The sequence below is a fragment of the Miniopterus natalensis genome, chromosome 2 (assembly GCF_054644295.1).
Source record: "Miniopterus natalensis isolate mMinNat1 chromosome 2, mMinNat1.hap1, whole genome shotgun sequence".
Taxonomy (NCBI): domain Eukaryota; kingdom Metazoa; phylum Chordata; class Mammalia; order Chiroptera; family Miniopteridae; genus Miniopterus; species Miniopterus natalensis.
The window spans coordinates 143,357,699-143,374,826 of record NC_142082.1 but is presented as its reverse complement, the minus strand read 5'-3'; the positions used below and the strand labels follow the sequence as shown (position 1 = coordinate 143,374,826).

General features: G+C 46.7%; 2 protein-coding genes across 3 annotated transcripts in view; one reads left to right on the top strand and one right to left on the bottom strand.

Moving 5' to 3' along the window:
• CACNB3 (calcium voltage-gated channel auxiliary subunit beta 3) overlaps window positions 1-2,475 on the top strand; it is a 13,536-nt gene extending 11,061 nt beyond the window's left edge. For both annotated transcript variants that reach the window (XM_016201218.2, XM_016201217.2), the window contains exon 13: window positions 5-2,475. In XM_016201218.2, the coding sequence (XP_016056704.1) occupies window positions 5-319 (315 nt within the window). In that variant the 3' untranslated portion in view covers window positions 320-2,475. The remainder of the gene's footprint in view (window positions 1-4) is intronic.
• DDX23 (DEAD-box helicase 23) lies at window positions 2,215-17,128 on the bottom strand. Its single transcript, XM_016201215.2, has 17 exons — window positions 17,060-17,128; window positions 12,895-13,103; window positions 12,378-12,482; window positions 11,739-11,832; window positions 11,564-11,629; window positions 10,668-10,806; window positions 10,255-10,388; window positions 10,014-10,126; window positions 8,158-8,301; window positions 7,835-8,060; window positions 7,394-7,539; window positions 6,853-7,030; window positions 5,628-5,870; window positions 5,055-5,206; window positions 4,721-4,829; window positions 3,784-3,958; window positions 2,215-3,115 (listed from the first exon to the last, which is right to left on the bottom strand). Exons 2-17 carry the CDS (start codon window positions 13,101-13,103, stop codon window positions 2,892-2,894), a joined length of 2,457 nt encoding a protein of 818 aa, XP_016056701.1. The 5' UTR covers window positions 17,060-17,128; the 3' UTR covers window positions 2,215-2,891.

Below are 17,128 nucleotides of genomic sequence, written 5' to 3'. Positions count from 1 at the left end.
CCAGAACCAGCAGCTGCTGGGGGAGAGAGGCGAGGAGCACTCACCCCTCGAGCGGGACAGCTTGATGCCCTCAGATGAGGCCAGCGAGAGCTCCCGCCAAGCCTGGACAGGATCTTCGCAGCGTAGCTCCCGCCACCTGGAAGAGGACTATGCAGACGCCTACCAGGACCTGTACCAGCCTCACCGCCAGCACACCTCTGGGCTGCCTAGTGCTAATGGGCATGACCCCCAAGACCGACTCCTCGTCCAGGACTCGGAGCACAATCACAATGACCGGAACTGGCAGCGCAACCGGCCCTGGCCCAAGGATAGCTACTGACTGCCTCCTGCTGCCCTACCCTGGCAGGCACAGGCACAGCTGGCTGGGGCACCCACTCCGGGCAGGTTGGCATTAGACTGGCATTAGGCTGGCACTAGGCTCAGCCCCCATAACCCCCTGCCCAGCCCCAGGGCTGCCTGTGGTCCCAAGGTTCTGGGAAAAGCAGGGGCCCCCTTACCTCCTGGGCAGTGACCCCTCTAGGCTTCCATTCCAGGTAGTAGCTATGTGTGCTGCACCCCTGGCACCTTCCTTTCCTCCTGCACAAGCAGCTGCCCCACTGGGCGGTGCCCTCTGGCCAGGATCCCCTTAGCAGGGACCTTCCCACCAGACTCAGGGAAGGGATGCCCCCTCAAAGTGGGGTGTGGGCAACATGGCATGAGGAAGGAACAAGGCCCCTGAGCAGACACAGTCGTAACAGGCAAAGGACTCAGGCTTTGTGCTTTGGGGTCCGGGCACCTCCACTCACCTCACTGCCACACACTAGAAAAAAGACAATCAAAGCCAACAGGGTGGCACTCCCACCTATCAGCTGGGTGGGGCATCCACATACAAGGCTGGAGCAGCAGGCCAGCTAGGCTGGGGCCAAAGGCCTCACAGCTGAAGCTCTGAAAAGGGCACTCCTCACCCTGCCAGGAATCTTCCTAACATCTGACAGGACCAGGGACCAGAAGCATGGTCAAGCCAAATGGTGCATGGGAGCCAACCTGAGATAGGGGTTTGGGAAGGGAAGGCATGTGTAGCAGAGACCGTATGGAACAGCTTTGGGGGCCTCTTGCCCCCCTCATCCTTTTGCTCCTGCATCCTGTCATTTCTGTTCTTGGCCCTCATGCCTCCTGGGGCATAAGGGCCCCAGACTTTATTCCCTCATTCATAGTTGCTGCTTGTTACGTTAGGGTTAGGTGGAGAGAGACAGGACACAGTGGACAGCCCTCAGAAGCCCTCTCTACCTGGCTAACCTTGCCTTCTGGCTCTAGTGTGTGACCTACAGAGCATGCTCCACAAGACCCTGCCTCACCTCACTGTCATCACTAATAAACACCATGCACAGTCCCTCAGGCTCTTGTTCTGTCTGCTGGCTCAGGTGGCTGGTTCCTCACCATGTGGCCAAAGTCTGGAGGAGGCAAAGAAGTAGCCTGGCCTCCTTTCTCTCACAGAGGACCCACTGAGTGAAAAGGGAAAAAGGAGAGCTGGGGAAGAAACTATATTCCCAGGCACCCCCACAACTACCCCTCGTGCCCAGGCGCATGGAGGAAAACATTTAGCAGCACAAAAAGGACTTGTTCTGGGAGGCGGGGAAGAGACTTAATCACAGCCTGACACTGTCCCTGCCTCAGGCCCAAGTAGATGCAACTTGAACTCCATGTATTTGTCCAACAATTTTAGGGGTCAGGAGGAATACGGGAGTAAGAGTAGTACTGGGGGAGGACCCAGGCCCCACAGTCCTCTCCCTACAACCTCACTCAGCTGGGCCCAGCTCATCACTCCTTGATGCTCCTGGTGCCCGTCTCCAACCCTCCCACAAGCAGTGGGCTCAGCAACTGGGGAGCCACGAGCAAAGACTGTGTCAGCCACACAGCATCAGGGAACAGGAGGTCCTAACTGTGCCTCACCTGCCAGTTTCACAACTGCTTTCCTTTCTCAGCCTGTGCAAAGCTCTCTAGAGGGTGTCCAGGCCAGAGCTACACGTTCTGTGAGGCTGAGAAGGGGAGGAAAGATGCATTAGGATACTGCTGTCAGGGCTTTTCCACCTCCCTCAGAGCCTCCTGTAGACTTAGACTACCAGCTGAGATGCTAGGCTCTGATCTGGATGTGATTTTCTTTCATCTCCCAAGTTTGCTTTCTGTGAGTACCAGGGAGCACCTGGAAGATGAAGTTAGCTAGAACTGGACACAGCCTTAATATTCATGTATTTATTCTCAGAACATACAAACTCATCTTTTCAGAGAATAGAAAACAGAAATTTCACTCAGCGACTTAAAGATGGGACACAGTCGCCGCACCCTGTCCCACATCTAAAAAAAATTCCCTGGGTGAATTGTCTGATTGTTTCCTAAGCCCCCTTGGCACAGGGGCTGTGCACAGCTCTAAACAAGGCTCTCAATGTGTTTTTAGAATCCAAAAGGGTAAATGCTATCAAAATGACAGTAAGAGTCCAAGGTCCATAATCCTCACAGTGCAGGATCCCCTGGGTCATCTAGGGCAACAATGTTGCTGCAGCTTATGCAGTCACGTCTCTGCCAAAGAAGCCCCTCCCAGCAGCCAGGTTTCTGTTCAGCCTGGGAGATGATGCCAATTGGCTGCCCCCAAAACTGGCAAGAGCTGATGGCCAAATGCAATCCTGGAGTCCGCCAGAGGGGCTGAGCTAGGCCCCTCTGGTAATTTGTTCTCCCTGCCTCCTGCAGCAGCTTCCCTCCTGCAGCAGCCCCACACTCAGGCCTTCAAACCTGACAGTCTAGGCCAAGGAGTCTGTTTCCTAAGCCCCCATAAAAGTGAGAACCTGGAAAGAGAGAGGTGAGGGTCCTGAAGAACAGGCTTTAGAGTCTGCCCTTAAATCGGTGAGGAGAGGGCTGTATCAGGCAAAGATGGTCTCTTCCCGGCGCTTCTTGGTGAGGATGGTGCCTGGCTTATGCTGGGCATCTGGGTGGTTGGCTAGCTCTGGGGGACAGGAGGACACTGGGCTCTCCAGGATGGCTTGCTTCAGCTCATAGAACACAGCAGAGTCCTCTTTGGTAAGGAAGGTGATGGCCACGCCACTCTTGCCTGCTCGTCCTGTGCGGCCAATGCGGTGGATATAATCTGCAGAAGGAATGGGGGAGGAATGTCACTCAGCACCAGGCCATATGCCCCAGTGAGCAGTGCCTGACACCTCTACTTCTAAAGGCATTATCCTCCCCACCTCCACAGGCAGTAACAGAGCTCATACTACCCGAAAGTACAGTGCACACAATGGTCTCTCCACAACCACTACTGATGGGGTCATCCCACCACACTAAGACTGAGAGGACCCAGTTCCATTCTTTTCCACACCCTGAACACAGAGTGCTACCCCAGATACTGGAACAACACACCCAAATGAGATAAAAGAGTAGGAGCTCGCCCTGGCCAGTGTGGCTCAGTTGGGCATTGTCCCATGCACCAAAAAGTTGCCAGTTCACTTCCCAGTCAGGGCACATGCCTGGGTTGCGGACTCAGTCCCTGGTAGGGGGTGTGCAGGAGGCAGCCGACTGATGTTTCGCTCTCACATCTATGTTTCTGTTTCTCTCTCTCTCTCTCCCTTCTCTAAAAATTAATTTTAAAATCTTTAAAAAAAAAGAGTAGGCACTTTTCTCACTGTGACAAGCCATTCTAGACTCAAGAGCTGTGAGAGATGGCAGCAGTAGCCTCCTCAGTACAGAACCCCGACTAAAGTGGAAAGAGACAAAGGCTTCCTTGACCCAGACTGCAGCTGCTTTCCTTGCACTTACCTTCAATGTTTTTGGCCATATCATAGTTGACCACCATAGATACATCTTGGATGTCGATACCACGACCTGCCACATCTGTAGCCACCAAAATGTCCTTGGCCCCAGCCTTGAGGTTGGAGAGTGCAAATTCTCGCTGCTCTTGGCCTTTCCCACCGTGCAGTGTACAAGCATTGTACTGTTGGGAGAATGGTGAGGTGAAGAAAGTGCAATGGAATCATGAAGACACAGAAGTTAAGAGGGAATAGGGACAGAAAGGGAGGGTTTCAGAGAGCAGCAGAATAGGAGAAGGGGAAGGAGGCAGGAGAAAGAACGAGCACAATTTAGAGTAAGGAGAGTACAGGTGAGCTGAAGAAGGTGGGAGAGACCAGAACATGGAGTGGCAGAGAGAACCAGGGCAAGGTCAAAGGTAAAACTGGGCAAGATGTGGGGCCAGACACATAAGAGGTAGTCAGAGGATGAGGGTGAGAGATGAGTGTGGAAAGCAGGGACCAAGAAGTTTAAGGAAGCTTAAGCACTGAGTGGAGAGGATCCCCCTTTCCCCTCAAACACCAGTATTAGGAGTAAAGGACACTGATCTCTATCTTTCTCCTGACACTATCCCCTCCCCCAAACATACATAAACAACAAACTTGAACCCATTCTACTCCACATCCTTAGATCCTGCCAGGGTATGTGTCTCAAAATCCCTGGCCCCAGTCACCTCGAAAGAAGAGCCAAGGGAGCTCTAGCTGGCACTGCTGGAATGGACAGAGTCAAAACAACTGACCCAGTCCTCCTAAGCTCCACCAAACCTCCCTTTTCCATCTGGCCCTGACTTGTTAAATATTGGAGATGTTCAAAACTGGATAACAATTGAAAGCAGGATTCTAGGGGGCCCCTCTAATTTCAGAAAGCAGCACCAAAAAGACCAGACTTTGCCCTCCCCTGCCAGACACACCCCCATCTTCTCCAGTGATTTGGCCAAAACATCACAGCCCTTCTTCTGGTTGACAAAAATGATGATGGGTGGATCAAAGCCTTGCTCCAAGATTGCCAGCAGCTTTTTCCTGGGGAGAAGAGGAGAAAAATGAGATGCATACTACCTCACACTCCAAGTGAAATGCCCAACCCTGATCTACAAACATCGATTCCAGGCTCCTTAATGCCCATGGCATCCTGAGTAAGAAAACAGCAGCTCTTCAACAAGGCAGAACAATTGCCATCCAGCCACCACTCGCACTGAAAAGAGCCCCTTCTCCATCCTATTTCCCCTGGCTCAGCTGCCCCAGTACCTCTTCTCTGATTCTGACATGAGGAAGACCTTCTGTTCCACACGTTCATGGGGCTTGCCTGCAGAGCCAATGTACACCACAGCAGGTCGCCGAAGATAGCTCCGGGCCAGGCGCTCCACTGCTGGGGGCATGGTGGCCGTGAACATGACCGTCTAGGAAAACAAGAGGCTCAGCCTTGGGCTCAGGAAGACAATCACATATCCTACCACCACCATAGGCAGCACAGCCCAGGCTGAAGAATCTAAAATGAGCCACGGTATAAACTTTCATAGCCACCACCTTAGGAAATAGTGTCCTCTGCCTTCCCACTTCTTTCCTTAGTACCTGTACTTGACATCTCATGATGACAGGAAGGGCTGAGAGCATTTGCTAGCATCTATGGTGGGCAGTACCATGACTGTTTGGGATCATTTTTCCAGGGCTAAGCTAACCTGCCACACTGTCAGAAGACTGCATCTAGGCAGGCCTCACCATTCTGGAAATATGTACTCTGGGCCCACTTAAGTCAAGAAGGGCCCTAGAGCAGGTTTGCCAACCTGCTCAACTCTTCCCAGCCCAGGGAAGCAGCCTTACTTGGCGATACTTATGTTTTCCTGACTCAAAGTTGGCCAACATCTTCTCAGGGTCCTCAGCCTCATCCGTGTCTGGCTTCTGGTTGGTGACAGGCATGTGCTCCAGAATCTTCTGGACATCTGGCTCAAAGCCCATGTCAATCATCCTATCTGCCTCATCCAGAACCACGTAGGTACAGCGGCTCAGCACCAGGTACCGGTTCTCCAGCACATCAATCAGACGTCCTGGGGTAGCGATCACAATCTAGGGGGTACAGTGGAATCATATGTAGCCCCAACAGGTACCCTTTCTTCTCTCTCCTATAAACTACCCACCCACTTGGGCAACAGAACCCCAATGCTAAGACACTTGGACGCCAACCTCTAGTTACGTTTGGCAGTGAAGGTTCCTGAGAACTGGCACAAAAATCACTTGTTGCTATCTTCGATTTTTCAGGAATAAATGGGGTCTCTGAATAAGATACAGGGCTTAGACAAAGGAGGCAAAATCAGAAGAAACTTTCTTAGATGGAAAAGAGACTAAGGGATACTGTGGAGGGGGTTATATAAAATAATTATATTAGGCCCAGCCGGGTGTGGCTCAGCCGTTGAGCATCGACCTAGGATCCAGGAGATTGCGGTTTGATTACTGGTCAGAGCACATTCCCGGGTCATGGGCTCAATCCCCAGTCAGGGGCATGCAGGAGGCAGCTGATCAATGACTCTCTCATCATTGATGTTTCTCTCTCTCGCCCTCTCCCTTCCTCTCTGAAATCAATAAAGATATATTTTAAAAACAGTAATAAAAAATAATAATTACACTAAGAAGTCTTCAGAAAACTCAATTCCTATATCAGACTTCTTATAAAAAGCTCTCCTTCCCTATCTTGAAAAGGTGGCGACACACACAGTCAATGACTTGGTCTGGGAAAGTGATTAAGAGCACAGGATTTGGATACGACTCTCAGTTCTGCCCACTGCCAGCTGTGTGTGACTTTGGAGAGGTTATTAACCTGAGCCTCAGCTTCACCTGTAAAATGCAGAGTCCCCTATGTACTCTCACATGGTTGTAAGAATTAATGACATGCACAGTACAGTCCCTGGTGCATAAGTCCTCAATAATAGCAAGACATCTACATAAACCAGCCCTCTTCTTCATTTGACTGAATGTCTGTGGCAGAAACTAGAAAGAGCCCCAAAACAGCACAGCCCAAATGGCGGGCTGGCTCCTGGCCAGGTGAACAAACCTCACATCCCATGCGCAGCCTGAAGCCCTGGTCTTCTCTGGAAATGCCGCCAATGACAGCCACAGTGCGGATGCCTAGTGGCTTCCCAAACTTGATGGTCTCTTCCTCAATCTGCTGAGCCAGCTCACGGGTGGGGGCCAGGATGATAGCATAAGGGCCCTGGTCTGACTCTTCGATCCTGTGGTAAATGGGGCATCCCACAGTTTCATGAGCTGTGAGTCCCATCCAACCACAAACAGGAGCAAGACAAAGTCACACTTAAGGGGAGCTATGAGAATAGAGAGGGTGGTAGGAAGAGGGTGCAATGATGTCCCTTAAAAATAAGAGACTTCAGGATAGCCAGTTCTCCAGGGAGTGGCCCTTGCCAGCAATTAAATCATACTCTTCTTTGATATCATGATCCAGTTATTCCCTAATATCTGACCCAAACTAAAGAAGAAGCTTCTGATCATAGATTTAAAAAGAAAACCAAACACTCATTTGCCACTTTCACCATTCCTGCCCACTCAAACCCACTCTAACTGGTGACAGATGACCCCACCTGTCAATTTTGGGAAGAGTAGTGATCCAGACCAGCAACGGAATGAGGAAGGCTGCTGTCTTGCCGCTGCCAGTTTCAGCCACACCAATGATGTCACGATTCTGTAGCCCAATGGGAATTGCCTGACGCTGGATAGGTGTTGGTTCCTGCAGTGACCCAGAAAGAGTAATGGGTACAAGCAGAATTATACTACTTGGGCTACTGCTCATAGAGTGGGCACATATGCTAGCACAACGGGAGGACACCAAGCACTGTTCACAGGAATGGGGACCTGAGAAAAAACACAATCACCAAGAGCCAATACTTCCACCATAAAGTAACAGACAACGTCACCTTGGTGCCCACTGGCAGAGAAGACACTAAACAGTCAAGGAACAAAGTTTGTATCCCCTACAACATAGGAACATGTCAGGTCTTCTGGACCAATCTGCTCCTCCTTACCTTGTAGCCACACTTATCGATGACCTCCAAGATGTGTGGGGGCAGAGAAGAGTCTTTCCAGGATCGGATGGGATTAGGGATCTTGCCACCTTTGGTGGTAATGCTGTAGTCCTCACGGAAGATCCGCCAGTCCCTGTCCGTCATCTCATCTAACTTCTTCTGAGACCAATGACGATCATCCCAGCGCTGCTTGGCTTCCTTCTTACGAAGTTTGCGGAGTCTTGCCCTGGAGCAGGATCATGAGGAATAGTGGGATGAGTATTCCCCAACTCCTTTCTGTACACTCTGGGCTGTGCCCAACCATCCCAGCCCTGACCACTCACTCCTCCTGCTCCTTTTCTTCTAGTGTCCGCCTCTTCTCCATTAGGTCTCCATAAAAACGTGACTGTTCTCGTTTCTGCTGCTTTAGGTCAATGCCTGCAATGAAGCCTCGCCCCAACAACTGTACCTGGTGCCGTTCTTTGTACCTGGGATTGAGACAGAGGAAGAAAAAAAGCTGTTACTGCAGCAGGAGGGAAGGGCAGGCTACCAATATGTACTAGTTCCCCTTCCTAGCCTGGGTCTTTCCTCACGCAGAGGGCTGGCTGGCTACTAGTTTACCAATTTCCCCATCCCAGCTTATCTTACTTCTATCTCTGTAGTCACCAGTTTTCCCTAGGAACTTCCTAGTTTAAAAGATCTAGTTTAGACAACCTACTGAATGGGAGAAGATATTCACCAACAATATATCTGATAAGGGGTTAATATCCAAAATATATAAAGAACTCATACAACTTTAAACCAGAAAGACAAACAATCTGAGTAAAAAAATGGGCCAAGGGCCTTAATAGAGATCTCTCCAAAGAGCATATACAGATGTCCAACAGACACATGAAAAGATGCTCAACATCACTAATCATCAGGGAAATGAAAATCAAAACCACAGTGAGATACCACCTCACATTTGTCAGAATGGCTATTATCAAAAAATAACAAGTGCTGGGGAGGACATAGACAAAAGGGAACCCTTGGGCACTGCTGATGGGATTGCAAATTGGTGCAGCCACTATGGAAAACAGTATAGAAGTTTCTCAAAAAATTAAAAATAAAACTATTATATAACCCAGCAATCCTACTTCTGAGTATTTATCCAAAAACATCCAAAACACTAATTGGAAAAGATATATGCACCGCTATATTCATTGCAACGTTATTTACAACAGCCAATATATTGAAGCAACCTAAGTGTCCATCAATAGATGACTGGATAAAGAAAATATGGTGCACATGTACAATGGAATATTACTCAGCCATAAAAAAAGAACAAAATCTTACCACTTATAAAACATGGATGGACCTAGAGAGTATTGTGTTAAATGAAATAAGTCAGACAAAGACAGATACCATATGATTTCACTTATATGTGGAATCTAAACAAAATAAATGAATGAACAAAAACAGAAGTAGACTCATAGATACAGAGAACAAATAGATGGTTGCCAGATAGAAGGGGGTTTGGGAGAATGGGTGAAAAAAGTGAAGCAATTAAGAAATAAAAATTGGTCCCCAGCCAGCTTGGCTCAGCAGTTGAGCATCGACCTATAATCCAGGAGATTGTGGTTTGATTCCCAGTCAGGGCACATGCCCAGGTTGCGGGCTCAATCCCCAGTAGGGGGTGTCCAGGAGGCAGCCGATCAATCACTCTCTCATCATTGTTTCTATCTCTCTGGCTCCCTCTCTCTGAAATCAATAAAGACATAATAAAATATATATATACAAATTGGTAGTTACACAATAGTCATGGGATGTAACGTACAGCATAGGGAATATATAGGCCATTGTAATAACTATGTATGGGGTCAGGTGAGTACTAGACTTATGGGGGATCACTTCGAAAGTTATATAAATGTCTAACCACTATGCATACACCTAAAACTAATATAATATTGAAAGTCAACTGTAATTTAAAAAAAAAAAAAAAAAAGGCCCGGCTGGGCGTGGCTCAGCGGTTGAGCATCGACCTAGAATCCAGGCGATCAGGGTTCGATTCCTGGTCAGGGCACATGCCCAGGTTGTAGGCTCAATCAATGACTCTCATCGTTGATGTTTCTATCTCTCTCCCTTTCCTTTCTTCTCTCTGAAATCAATAAGATACATTAAAAAAAATAAAAAGACCTAGTTTAGGCCTGAAGCCACTCACAGTGGGTTGTAGTCGATGGATGTGTCCTCAGATGCATCCCACTCAAAGACAAACTTGCGGTCATTGAGATGCCTTGTTCGGCGCCTCTTCTTAATGCCGCCCAGGTAACGCTCCTGCCCATGGAAAGAACAGAGCCCATCAAGCTCGAGGCCCCAAGTTCACATGCAATGATCAGAATGGCTAAATAATTAAAGCTCATTTTTTTGTGTGGGAAGAAGTGAAGACAGAGCTGAGGCTGCACCTTAATGGCATGCAGCTCCTTGCTCTTATCCTTCTCCTCCCGAATCTTCTGCCGCCCTTCCTCATCCTCATTTCCATTGGTCTCCCGCTCCATCCTCTCCCTGCGTTCCCGACGTTCCCGTTCCTGAGGGTCTTCTGCAGACCAAAGAAAGCAAAGCTACAGAAGAGCTCAGTGGAAATAAAAAGAGAGCATGGAGAAATCCAGACAATGGACACCACATGAGGAAAAATGGGGGATTATGAGTCAAGGGAAATGGAGATATAACAGAAAGATACTTTTCTCCTAAACTTCCCCCATCCTTTCCCCTTCCAAACTCCAGAGCAAACAGGTTTCTAACTCTCCTGAGTGACACTATAACCCTATCCTACCCTTTCCTATCCCATCCAGGGGCTACAGGGGGTAGGAAAACGAACCCAACATTTTCCTGCCCAAGTCTTGAAACTGTTTCCTTTTCTTCCTCTCTTCTTCAAGCATCCTCTGCCGTTCTTCCACCTCCTGCTGCCGTCGCTTCAGGGCTTCAGCCTCTCGTTCTGCTTTGGACAGGAACTTGGGCTACAAAATAGTTTGGAACAAATGATCTGGAACAAAGGATCTGGAACACCACTGATGGGAGATAGCAGGGAGTCCAAAAATATTTGCTCAGGCATTAAATCTGTTAAGGAAAACACAAACAGGCCTAGGATTTTGTTATGGGCTGAACTGTGTCCCCTTCAAGATGCATATATGGAAGTCCTAACCCTTAGTACCTCAAAATGTGACTGTATTTGGAGAGAGCCTTTAAAGAGGCATTGAAGGTAAAATGAGGCCCTTAGGGTAGGCCCTAATCCAATCTGACTGGTGTCCCTATAAAAAGAAAAAACTCGCCCTGGCTGATGGGGCTGTTGGCTGAGCGTCGTCCCATGCATCAGGTCAGTCCAATTCCCAGTCAGGGTACATGCCTGGGTTGTGGGCTGGATCCCCAGTAAGGGGTGTGCAGGAGGCAACCAATTGATGTTTCTCATCGATATTTCTCTCTCTCTCTCCCTCTCTCTGAAATCAATAAAAAATATATTTTTGAAACAAGAAGAAATGTGGATACACAGAGATATACCAGGGACACACATGCACAGAGGGGAGACCGTGTGAAGAGAGAGAGGACATCCATCTACCAAGGAGAGAGGATTCAGAAGAAACAGCCCTACTGCCACCTTGATCTTGGACAACTAGCCTCCAGAATGGTGAGCAAATAAATGTCTGTTGTTTAAGTCGCCCAGAGTGGTGTTTTCTAATGGCAGCCCTAGCCAACTAATACAGATCCTCAAGTTCTTACCTTAGCTTCAGCTTCTTCCTCAGCCTTTTTCTTGGCCAGAAGTTCCTCCAGGGATAATGGCTGGGCCTGAAGATAAAGCACAGGACTTCAATCCATAAAGGCTCTCTCCCTTTGAAGATCACAAAATTGAGCTTGAATTCAAGAGGAAGATGAGAAAACCCTTCCTCTTTCTTGCCTTGGGCTTCTTATCACCATGTTCATCCTCGTCATCCTTCTTAGAGTCTCTGTCTTTCCGAGATTTAAAATCTTTTCCTCGTCCAGGAGATAAACTTTAAGAAAAAGAAACAGAAAAGTCTATTGCTGTTTTACCCCAGCCCCTGAATGAGGTTCAGGCTGACCCCGAGGATGGAAGTTTTCCCATGACTCAGTGAGACTGGCCCATGGTCACCCACCAGGTCCTGAAGCTCCCTTTGCAGGCACGGTCACTTTGCCTGCTCAGAAACCTAAGAAAGATACCAAGATACCGGAGCATTAAGCTATCCCAACAAATACATGCTATATATTCTGGGTAGAAAACTGAATGGTTTGGTGGAGCTAAAGAAATGTTTTGTAGGCTGGTAACCTTTTCAAACTAATTTCTAAATTCTAAGAACAAACTGACTTGTTCAAGTCACAACTCAAAGGGCTGTGATGTGACCTCACTAACTGGTCATATATCTAAAGACACATGCCTTCTAAAAAAGAAAGCTCTGCAGTCACTACCAATAGGATCCACTAAGAAAAATTTACCTTCCTACAAAGCTGACCAAGCTCAGATGCAGAGAGGAAGAGATGGGAGCATTCCCCTAAAGCGCCCCCCCATTCCCTCAGGTACCTAGATCGTTTCCGGTCTTTGTCCCGTCTGTGCCCATCCTTATCCCGATCTCGATCCTTCTTGTTCCGATCCCTCTCCTTATCTCGTTCTCTGTGCCGTCGTTCTCTGAAGGCAACAAATTTAAGAAATCAGTTGATTTTTCCAGAGTACCCTGCTTCACTGCAGTCCTAAGAAGGTAACCGTGATCTTTTCTCCTCAAAATAAAATTTTACAAATTGAGAAATGTGTTTCTTGGGGAAGTTATCGGGGGTTCTAAAATGATCTTATAGCTCAGAGTTATACTGTTAAGTATTAATGGCAATGATAGACCATGGGCTGACTATGTGAACAGATGAACTACCTCTGGACCTTCATCTTATGAGTTCACTCTTAACCTTCTGAGCTAATGGGCCTCTAGGTATAAAGAAACACGTGAAACACTAATGTCCTAATCCTGGAGGTATCAGAAGAACCAAGAATGAAGAAGTTTAAAATGTACCCTCCCTTTCCACATATCGGATATACAAAGTTACTCTACCTTTCCGTAGACTTAGACCTGGAACGGGAGCGAGACCGGCTGCCTCCTCGTCGCCTATCCCTTGAACGATGCCGCTTCCTATCTTTAGATGGGGAAGATTTTCGGTCCCGGTCTCTATCACGCTCTCTGTCAGGTGACCGAGATCGCTTCCTTTCCTCCTTGGAAGGTGACACATCACGGTCCTTCTTGTCAGCCAGCTCTCCTGCCATCTGTCATGGGTAAGAGGAGTACTTATTATGTACTAGGTACCACTCTAAACTCTTTACATATAATGTACTTAATCTCAAAACAACCCTATGAGATAGATATATTGGTATGCCCACTTTATAGATGGAGGAAACTGAAGCTCAGGTATATAAAGTAACATGTCTAAGGACACACAGGTGGTAAGTGGCCAGAGTTCCAGGCAGTCTGGCTCCCCAAAGGCCCACTTTTATTCATCATACTATACTGCCTTTCTGTGATTATTTTTTGTATATATTCATTCCTAAAAGTATACAGTGAATATATCTTATTTTTAAATTTAGACTACAAGAGTATTAAAAGAGATGTTAGTGAAGGAATAACATACTAGCCATCTCTAGAAAAATCCCGTATTACTTATGTTAGGAGATTATTAGGTCTGCCAGCCCTCAGGATCAGTCAACACACAAATGTCCGTTTAAGAGAGGTAAGTTTACCCAGCCCGGAGTGGCTCAGTGGTTGATCATCGACCTAGGATCCAGGAGACTGCAGTTCAATTCCCTGTCAGGGCACGTGCAGGAGGCAGCCAATCAATGACTTTCCCTCATCATTGATGTTTCTATCTCTCTCTCCCTCTCCCTTCCTTTCTCTGAAATCAATAAAGATATGTTTTTAAAAAAAAGAGAGGTAAGTTCTTTTGAGCTCATAAAGAAAGCTCAAAACTGGGGGAGAGGGAATTTAACTATGAGATTTGGCATTAAAATCAGCACTCCAAGGAAAAACTACACTTACATGGAAAAACAGAAAGTTACTTCTAGTTATACAATGGGAAAATCTTGGTGAAGGGTACACAGGACCTCCATGAAGCTTTTTTTTTTTTTTAACTTCCTATGAATCTATAATTATTTCAGGAGAAAGAAGAAAGAAAGGTAGATACCAAAAACTACAGATCACAGACATTCTTACTCACATTCCCTACTCAGATCTTCAGTCTTATCATTACCCAGTCCCATGAAAGGTTTGTGCAGGAATTTGTCCTGTTTCTTCTTGCCTGGGAAACACTGAACACCATGCCACCTGTCAACTGTCTTTCAGACTACAAAGTCTACTTCAGCTTCATTTGCTAAAACAATAGCAAGTCTGAATCTGCCTCTATCCTGTCGTCATGGTCATCGTCATCATCATCGTCATCACCACCACCACAACCATCATCACCATCCCTAACACTTGGGATAAATTTCTCAGAACTTATTTTATCCCCAAATGGTTCAGCTAGAATATCAGTTCCCTAAGCTTTCGTTTACAACCCCCCTTTCCCCTTGTAATTTCAAGCCATATATCTTTAAGGAAGAACTTGTAAAGAAAAGAAAAACAAACAAGTAACACTTTGAAAAGGTGGAGAAACAACCCATTTTAACTCACAATTGCCTGAGAAATTATTGAATGTTCTATATCAGTATATCATGTGTTATCACATGCAAATTATACTGATGTTTCTTTCACTTATAGCCCTAGGAAAACATTCCAGAAGAAAGGCTATTTTCTCTATAAAGCATCCTAGACATCATTAATTCCTTCAACAAATATTTATTGAGCACGTAGTAGGTGCCAGAAACTGTTCTGTATACTAGAGATATACCTGTAAACAAAACAAAGTCAGATCTCTAACACTTAAATTCCAGTGAAGCAGACAACAGTTAAGCAGTAAGATAAGAGAATTTCAAGTAGTAATGAGAACTAATGAAGAGAATAACAGTGATATAATGAGAAAAGGTATGAACAAGAGACAAGAAAGTACAGGAAAGAATTTTTTAGGTGACATGTAAGCTGAGATTTGAATGATGGGAAAGAGAGAGCCTGCAAAGATCACGGAAAAGAACTTATTGGGTAGAAGCAAGTATTAAGACACTGGGCAGGAAATAGCTTAGCATGTTTGTCAATTAAAAACAGACTTGTGTAGCTGAGTGGCAGTGAATAGAGGAGATGACTGATTCAAGGGGAGTTCAGGGAGGGAGGTAGGAGTCGATCATGAAAATATGTTTTAGCCTGGCCAGCATGGCTCAGAAGTTGAGCATCGACCTATGAACCGGGAGGTCACAGTTCAATTCTCGGTCAGGGCACATGCCCAGGTTACAGGCTCAGTCCCCAGTGGGGGGCATGTAGAGGGCAGCTGATCAATGACTCTCATCATTGATGTTTCTCTCTCTCTCCCCCTCTCCCTTTCCCTCTCTCAAATAAATAAAAACACATTTTAAAAAGAAGAAAAAAAATGTTTTAGGCCAGGGTAAAGGAACTTGGATTTTAATCTAAATGCAACCTTAGAAGTGAGTGTTAAACAGAAAGTAATGTGATCTACTCTTACATTTTTAAAAGAATTACTTTGATGACTTGCAAGAAACTATATAGTAGGGAGGCAAGAGTGGAAACAACCACTGAGAATGCTATTATAGTAGTCGAGGAAAGAAATGACAGTAGCTGTTCTAGGAAAGTGGCAATGGCGATGGAAAGAAGTAGACAGCTTCAGGGTATACTTTCAAGGCAAAGCTGACAGGACTTACTAATAATGAAGGGAGAAAAGGAGAGGGGACACAAAGACAGCTCCTAAATTTTGGGTTGAGCAACCTAATGGTTTGTGGTGCCATTAATGACTGGAAAAGACTGAGGGGGGGGATTTAGGAGGAAATCAGAAATTTCATTTTGGCCATGTCAATAAGAAAACCAAGTGGAGATTGCAGGAAGGCAATTGAAAATGCAATTCTGGAATTCAGAAGAGAGGCCCTGGAAACAAAAATTTGAATCATCAATACAAAGATGGCTTTTAAAGCCATGGGACACTAAGTGATACTACTTAAGTAGGCAGTATGGTTAAAGGATAAAACAAGAAGAGAATGCAGAGCTCTGGAACTCTGTAACATTTAGAGGTAAAGCACAGGAGGCGGCATAAGAAAAGCTGGAAAGAAACTAAAGCCAGTAAGAAAGGAGAGAGAGAGAAAAAAAAGTAAAGTAAAAGAAAGGAGGAAAAAAGTGATTCCCATGATCTGGAATCACAGAAGACAAATCGCATTTCAAAGAGGGAGTGGTTAACTGTGTGAAGTGGAGAAAGGCTAGGTGACAGAGGAGTGGTGACCCTTCCATTTGGAAAAATGGAGATGGTAACTTTGATGAGAGCTGTTTGGATGGCACTGAGGTAGAAACCTGATTGGAGTGAGTTTAGAAGAGGACGAAAAATGAGAAGTAAACATAAGCAACTTTTATGATAAGTTCCATTTATCACAGGCACACTCTAGCCACTGCTTTCAGCAGCCTTCCTTGCAAATCTCCAGATCTCTGAGTTCCTCAGTTCTTGCAGGGCAGGGGCACATTCATTTTGAAGTTTTTGTGAAACATCCACTATATGCAAGGCACCATGCTAGGTGCTGTGTAAGTTACAAAAGGCAATCAGGAAGTTTACAGAATAGTACAGGGTATGAGACACCTACCAAGATGAAGGCTCAGATGAAGTATTCATTAAGAATTCAAAGAAGTTTCCTTTCATTTGTAAGGTCTACAGAGGAAGAGGCTCTTGAGCATTTAAGTATAGGTAGAATTTAAAGATGTGTTATTGAAGGTGCGGAAAATAAGTGATTCTCGGCACACAAAAAAAATACTGAAGGCGCAGAGGCGGGAAAGCGTGACTGGTTCTGGGAGGAAAGCCAGAGTCCTAGTTTGGCTGGAGCAAGGGCTACTCAAAACAAGAAAGAATAAGGTCAGACCAGGGGCATCACAGATGCTGTGCCATGAGACATGGCCTGTGCTCCCAGGAGCCAACACTACCCGCTGGGGCCGGCGCCCCTTCGCTCCGGCAGCTAGAGTTTTCCGAGCTCGAGCCCCTTCCCTGAGGCGTTCTTCCCCGCCTGGTCCTGGAGACAGGGGCCACCGCCGTGCCTCCACTCTCCCCCTCTCTGAAAGCTCATGGGAACCGCCTCCATCGCCCGGGACTCACCACTCTGACTATGAACCGCCCAACGCGGCCTCAACGCAGCCCAGCAGTCGCCATCTTTCCCTTTTCCGG

Bases quoted from the DNA above. Each gene is read 5' to 3' on its own strand.
- DDX23 (XM_016201215.2), bottom strand. From the start codon at position 13,103: ATGGCAGGAGAGCTGGCTGACAAGAAGGACCGTGATGTGTCACCTTCC. The intron at 10,389-10,667 runs GTTCGTTTTCCT...TTTGGTCTGCAG, and splicing joins CTTGGGCAGGAAAATGTTGG to AAGACCCTCAGGAACGGGAA. The intron at 7,031-7,393 runs GTGGGGTCATCT...CATTTACCACAG, and splicing joins ACTCTTCCCAAAATTGACAG to GATCGAAGAGTCAGACCAGG.